The 7,500-nt window shown below is 37.8% G+C and overlaps 1 protein-coding gene across 1 annotated transcript in view; it reads left to right on the top strand.

Annotated features, from left to right (window-relative positions):
- Positions 1 to 2,741: 2,741 nt before the first annotated feature.
- Positions 2,742 to 7,500, top strand: part of LOC144970168 (cholinesterase-like) — a 6,798-nt gene continuing 2,039 nt past the window's right edge. The window contains exons 1-2 of the mRNA XM_078909525.1: positions 2,742 to 3,222; positions 6,512 to 7,500. The exon at positions 6,512 to 7,500 is cut by the window's right edge and continues 338 nt beyond it. Coding sequence (XP_078765651.1) covers positions 3,003 to 3,222; positions 6,512 to 7,500 — 1,209 coding nt within the window. The 5' untranslated portion in view covers positions 2,742 to 3,002. The remainder of the gene's footprint in view (positions 3,223 to 6,511) is intronic.

Below are 7,500 nucleotides of genomic sequence, written 5' to 3'. Positions count from 1 at the left end.
CCATGCTTCATGTTTCACAACAGCTAGAACGAAATTGACGTCACTCAGCGCTCTGTTATTGGTTTCGCCAGTATGAGTAGTTCTCACTAAATTGTATATAGATAGAATGCGCTTGGCCAAGGAGTTCACAACATTGCCATCCGGAAGTATAAGGGACCAACACACAAACTCTGTGTAACCATGAACTTTTATAGTCTTGTTAATACAGTTTAGTGAGAACAACTCACAAACGCGGATGGCAAAAACAACAACAAAGGCCTGAGTGACGTCATCTGCATACTATCTATAAACGGTCAAGGTTACAACACACACACACATACACACACACACACACACACAAAACTATGTGTAACCTTGAACGTTTATTGTCTGATTAATACAGTTTAGTGAGAGCTACTCATGAAAATGGCTGGCTAAAAACAACAAAGACCTGAGTGACGTCAACTTCGTTCTATCGTTTGGTGACAATTAAGTACATGTCACACGAGCAGCGCATCACAATACTTGGAATGATTATTACACACTGGAAAAAGAGGACAACGACCAAGATGAAACGTTCCCTTACTAGTCAATCAACCAGTAGATTTTTGACCAATCAAAACCTGGAAATCGTGACACACCTTCACACGTGTTCGGACAAACATATTTAGTTGTTTATAAACAGTAACGTGAATGAAATCGACCGCTCTCTGGTCATTGTTATTGTTTTTATACACGATTTTCTCGATCATTTTATAGATAGTTCAAAGATGACGTTACTCGGGTCTTTGTTATTGTTTTTTTGCCATCCGCGTTTATGAGTAATGCTCAGTGAACTGTATTAACCCGACTATAAACGTTCATGGATACACACAGTTTTATGTGTTGGTCCGTTATACTTCCGGATGGCAATGTTATGAGCTTCTTAGCATACTATTTATAAAAGTTTAAGTTTTCACATAGTTTTCGTTAACTTACAGCCTGACCATAGCCATCGTTATGTTATAGCCTGATACTGAAATCCAAAAGGACTGGCAGTTTGACGTCATTATTTGGTTTTTGCTCCACCTAGTGAGTTGTCATTAGTAGAGCTCATGTAAACAAGTCATTTCATTTGTTGAACTATTGAATTCAACTCACGATTTGTTTTATTTTGTGGCAAAAGACTGGCATTTTGACGTAATTTTTTGTTCAGTGTCAGGCCATAACTTTACGAAGGCCACGGCCTGACTCAAGAACCGTAGCCATCGTAAAGATATAGCCTGACACAGAAACCTAAAAAGACTGGCATTTTGACGTCATTATTTGATTTTGCACCGCCGAGTGAATTGGCGTTAGTAGTGCTCATGGAAACAAGTGGTCCTATTAGTTGAACTAATGAATGAACTCACCATTTGTTTTCTTTTGTGGCAAAAGACTGGCATTTTGACGTCATTTTTTGGTCGGTGTCAGGTTATAAGTTAACGATGGCTACGCTCGATCCCACTAGGACTTATATTTTTTACGTCATTTAATTGTCGTAAGTGGTGCTCAAGGAAATAAATGATTCTATGGGGTAAAATATTGAATACAACTCACGATTTGTTTTCTGTTGTGGCCAAAGACTTGGTTTTGACGTCGTTTTTGGTGAGTGTCAAGTTATGAGTTAACGACTGGATCCATAGATCAAGCGATAGAATAGTGGGTATTTTACTTAGACACATACCATCGATAGAAAAAGCTGTGGAGTTTGCTATGTTTACCTATAGATAGTATGCACTTGGCTTAGAAGCTCATAACATTGCCATCCGGAAGTACGGACCGACACACAAAACTGTCTGTAACCTTGAACGCTTATAGTCCAGTTAATACAGTTTAGTGAGAATTGGATTCAATAGTCTGATGTCACGGCGGCCATCGTGGTTCTAAACAAAGAAAATCGGTACTTTATTCTTCATGCTGGCTAGAACTTTTCATATGTCATGTGATCAGAATGTGTAAAAGTCAAAACATGATCATACTTATAATGTTTTTCTCCTCTGGATACACTTTTATGCTCGTCGGAGAAATATTTCATAAGGGCGTCCACCATTGTTCCGATAGTTTAGAGCCAGTTACCATGTTACCATGCGTCATTACGGGAAATGACGTCATGACTGTTAAAGCATATTACTCGTAAACGGGGGTGGCAAAAAACAATCACAAAGACTTTCAAAGACCCTAGTGACATCAACTTCAATCTGTCTAGAGATGCCCATTATTTTTCATGAAATAGCTGATAAAAATATATAAAGTGTTGTTTTCATAATGAGACATTTAAGAATCTTTTTGCTTTGTGATCCTGTTCCTTTCCAGCCCAGCTCCATTTCTTTTTTTGTTTGATCAATTTACGGCTCTCTCTTTTTTATTTTATTTATTTATTTATTTGTTGTTGTTGTTTTTGGTTTTTTATTTTTTTTTTGTTTTGTTTTTTTTTGTTTTTTTTTTTGTTTGTTCGTTGTTTATGTTTTCTTGTTTTTTTGTTTTTTTTTTCATTTCTAAATTTTAAGATTTGCAATATGGGAAGATCATGTGCTTTAAAAATAAAATTATTCGTGTTACCCTCAATGGTCGTCTTGGTCGTTTTTCATTTATACAACAAACATTTTAAGAAAACAAAACAAAGTGCAGTATTTTGTTTTTTTAAAAACCCAGCAGTTTTAAACACACTCGTGCAACACAGTGATCTGGCTTCGTGTGTTGATCAATATGATGTCCTGATAATTTCATGTTCTCACTCAAGTAGGTTCTATCTTTTCACGGTCATGAACATGATTCGTATAAAATATTTGGGCCATTGATTGTCAGTGCGTTCTTTCATCAACGTGACGGTATTATTCCCATTTAACCTGTGACCTACATAGACCAACTATGTGTTATCGTTATTAATACAATATAAGTGATATTGGTGTTCATAGGGTTTGGATTTGAAAATACAATTATTGTCTGTCTTGAAAACTATAAGAGTAAGATATAAATTTATTGTCCAACAAAACGAGTACACCATGTTACCATTCTGTGTTTTGTTCTTAATTTCATCGTGTTATGTAACATCAGTGGAGTTGTCTACAGTCGTGGTGGACTCACCTGCCGGTAAAATTCAAGGCGCCAAGAAAACTGATGATACCACGGGACAATCTTATTTATCCTTCAAAGGAATTCCCTACGCCAAACCTCCATTGGGTGATCTCAGATTTACCAAACCACAACCACATCCTAAGATTGGTAAGTTAAAGTCGTACATTGAACTGATTGTGATAAATATAGTCGAGTATTATTTATCATGTATGTAATATCTTTATTATCCTTTATATCTTTATTATCCTTGCATTGTGAGGTTTGAATGAAACTAACAAGTTGTAAATAAAACAAGTTTGAACCAACCAAATGCCTTATAGTTATTTATGATGGACATCCGCGTGATATTTTCCTTTTTTGTGATGATTAAATTGATGTCAAGATCACATGTTTGGCGGTTAGGAAAGCATTACAGATGAAGGTGGGGGAGGTTGTCGGTCATTAAATTCTGACCTGCTGGAGACTGTTTTTCATTTAATTTCTCCTATCTCCTTCTAAATGTGTAATGCAAATTGTAGACCTTTCACATTGGGCATAGAAGTAATAGGGTCGACAAATTGATTACGAATTGGTATATAAAGAAAGAAATTGACATCACTCAGCTCTTTGTTATTGATTTTAGACAGCCATTTTAATTATTAGTTCTCACTCAGTTTTATCAATCAGACAATAAACGTTCAAAGTTGCAGAGTATTTTTTGTTGTTGTTGTGTTGGTATGGTATATCCGACTGGCGGATGCGGTGAATATTTTACCTAATGCATCAATAATAGGCTATAATATTATTATACATCGGTAAAAGATAAGGGAGCCCGTCCATACGACCTCCCCTCTTGAGATGTCTTCCGTAGTTTCCCAGCACTTTTATTACTTAATATTTTAGCCATTATGGACTTTCAATGGGCACGATCTATATTACATTTCCATGTGCTCGAGGTCATTGGTCACATTGGAATATGTGCTCAAAGTGACCCACATAGTGAAAAAGTGCTCAGAGATTTTGAAATATCTAATATCACGATTGGTCATTTTGTTCAGCTTGACACATGTGTATGTTTATAACTTTTGTAAACAAAGCAGCGCATTTACATTTGTTAAGAAATATCCAATTGTTGGAAAGCAACAAATCATGTGATTGATGACTTGGTTGGACGAAAACATGAATATAGATCGCTCCCATTAGTTGCAATGTCCAATAAATATAACTATTTTATATAAGTTCCATTTTACAAGTGGTATGGTATTCTACTTTCAAAAACAATTTGCTGAGTCAGTTGTCGTTGACGACTTTGTCCGACGCCATTATTACTTACTGTGTTTACCATCAGTTTCGACATTGCAATTGAAGACAGCAGTTTCTCGTGGTTCTCACACTACTATGTTATGACGATCTATCCAGGACGCAAACTCATCACTGCAATCTTGTTTTGTCACGAACCAGCCAAAAGCTTCGTCACAACGCACCGTTCAACTAGACGCTCTGCGATTTCGGGCTCTTGACTACAATGGCCATATGTTGGACAGGTGGCAAGCCCCCACTGATGAAGTGAGCGTGCCGTGAGGCAGGTTCTCGACCGATTGGCTGGTACCCAATGTCTCCTCTTGCTGGCAACTTCTCCCCCAGTTTCGAGAAGTCGATGTCCCTGTCCTCTCGAGGGTTTGAATTCGTCCAAACCGACTTCCACCTCGTATATGCAGCTCTGTCCAAAGTCAGGGAAGCAACGTTCAAGGGTTGCCTGGACTTAATTTGACTCGAACCAGGACTCCGACGACCCGGCACTTCCGCCCTCTGCCGTCTTCCGGATAAAGACATTGGGCAAGGACAAAATACAAAGGATAAAGAGAAGAGTCGCTAGACCTACCCATACCATGCACCCGACGTCCTCTGTCGTTTTTTTCGCCCTTGGTATGGTAGGATTAGCGGCTCTTCTCTTTATTCTTAGTCTTTATCCGGAAGACGGCAGAGTCAGTCTCTGGTGTGGGTTAGCCCTAAGGCTGTAAACTGAGTGCATTCAATTTCCTCACCTGTTTGTGTATAATTAGTGTGTCATAGACGCTACACATTTCTGTAATTTACTCACAACAAACACATGTAACATACCAGCAATCAAAACCAGATGAAACCTAAAATGTTTAGATTCCGTTTCGATCATTAATTTAATGAGAACTGATCATCCAAAGGTGTTCTAAAACAATAACAAAGAAACTCTCTCTTACTCTAACATTCATCTGTGTTATGTAATTGATAGAACGAAATTGCTTTTTCTTTGTTATTGTCTTTCGCCAGCCATTTTTATGAGTAGTTTTCACTAAATTGCATTAATTAGATTGTAAACGTTTAAGGTAACACACTGTTTTATGAGTTGTGTACTGCTGTGCGTTTGACTAAGAAGCTCACAACATTGCCATCCGGAAATATAACGGACCAACACACAAAAATATATGAACATGGATGGCAAAAAACAACAGCAAAGACCTGAGTGACGTCAACTTCGTTCTATCATACCGGGCTGGCGGATGTTATGATTTTTTAACTTAACGCATAGCATCAATATATAGAATGAAGTTAACGTCACTAGGCCTTTGTTAGTGTGTTTTGCCATCCACAGTTATTAGTAATTCTCACTAAACTGTATTAACCAGATTATACAAGTTCATGGTTGCACAGAGTTTTGTGTGATAGTTTGTTATAGATAGTTCGAAGTTGACGTCACTCAGGTCTTTGTTATTGTTTTTTTGCCATCCGCGTTTATGAGTAATTCTCACTAAACTGTATTTTCCTGACTATAAACGTTCATGTTTACTCAGTTTTGTCTGTTGGTCCGTTATGCTTCCGGATGGCAATGTATGAGCTTCTCAGCCAAGTGCATACTATCTATAAATCCATACACCGGTATTTATTAAAACCTGTATCGATAGAATGCGCTTGGCCAAGGAGTTCGCAACATTGCCATCCGGAAGTATAACGGACCAACACACAAACTCTGTGTAACCATGAACTTTTATAGTCTGGTTGATGCAGTTTAGTGAGAACAACTCACAAACGGGGATGGCAAAAACAATAACAAAGGCCTGAGTGACGTCATCTGCATACTATCTATAGGTACTTAGTGTTAGTGTTATGATTATTGTTATTATTACTATTATTATTATTATTATTAGTAGTAGTAGTAGTAGTAGTCGTAGTCGTAGTCGTAGTCGTAGTCGTAGTCGTAGTCGTAGTAGTAGTAGTAGTAGTAGTAGTAGTAGTAGTAGTAGTAGTAGTAGTAGTAGTAGTAGTAGTAGTAGTAGTAGTAGTAGTAGTAGTACCAGTAGTAGTAGTAGTAGTAGTAGTAGTAGTAGTAGTAGTAGTAGTAGTGTTTTTGTTATTATTATTATTATTATTATTATCATCATCATCATCATCGTCATAATCATTTTTATATTTATATCTTCAGATGATGTGTTTGACGCATCAAAAGACAGGCAAATATTATGTCCACAGCCAAGTTTAATGACCTATAACGAAACGAATTATGTTGAGGACTGTTTGATTCTTAATATCCAAACACAGAACATAAACCCTTCTAAGTCTTTGAAAAAAGTTATTGTTTTCATTCATGGTGGTGGATTTGTTGTTGGCACGAGCTCATATCACGAAAGCTCATCCTTTGTTATCAGTCAAGATGTTATTGTTGTTACCATCAACTACCGACTGGGTATTTTAGGATTTCTTAGCACCGAAAACGAAGCCAGTCCAGGAAATTACGGTCTATGGGATCAATCACTCGCCATCAAATGGGTCAAAGACAACATCCGGGCATTTGGTGGAGACCCTGCAGATATTACAATTGCAGGAGAATCGGCTGGTGGAATGTCAGTTGGATATCAAATTCTTTCGCCTCACTCCAAAGGACTGTTTACTAAAGCCTACCCACAAAGTGGTACTGCCACGTCTGTATATGGTCAATCTATCAATGCGCAGTCACATGCGCAGCATATTGCAAAATTAGCCGGCTGCTTGGACAAAGATGTGGGCAATGCGGTTAACATTCAAGAAAGTAAAGCCCTTGTCGATTGCTTACGGAAAACACCTATCTCTATCCTCACTGGTTTTAATGACTTAAGAATGAGTAAAACACAATTTGTTCCAGTTGTGGATGGCGATTTTGTCCCGGACATTCCCGCCAAACTTTTACAGGATGATGACTATCTTGAATCCATCGGATTTTACGACCGTTCTTATTTGACTGGTGTCAACAACCACGAGTCAGCAATCTTGGAAAACTTCCTCCTATCAACAAAATATGCTATCTATGCAAACGACCAGATGTCGGAGGATGAAAAGGAGTCGTTATATAAAGAAGTATTGACAGACACTAAAGACTTATACTTGCTGTCACGGCTTGGAAAATCGGCCGCTTCTGACACAGACATTGTGGCCAAA

Source organism: Berghia stephanieae, chromosome 1 (assembly GCF_034508935.2).
Source record: "Berghia stephanieae isolate SIO BIC M18660-M18661 chromosome 1, UCSD_Bste_1.3, whole genome shotgun sequence".
In the NCBI taxonomy this organism is placed as follows: Eukaryota; Metazoa; Mollusca; class Gastropoda; order Nudibranchia; family Aeolidiidae; genus Berghia; species Berghia stephanieae.
This window is presented reverse-complemented; position numbering and strand designations above follow the sequence as displayed.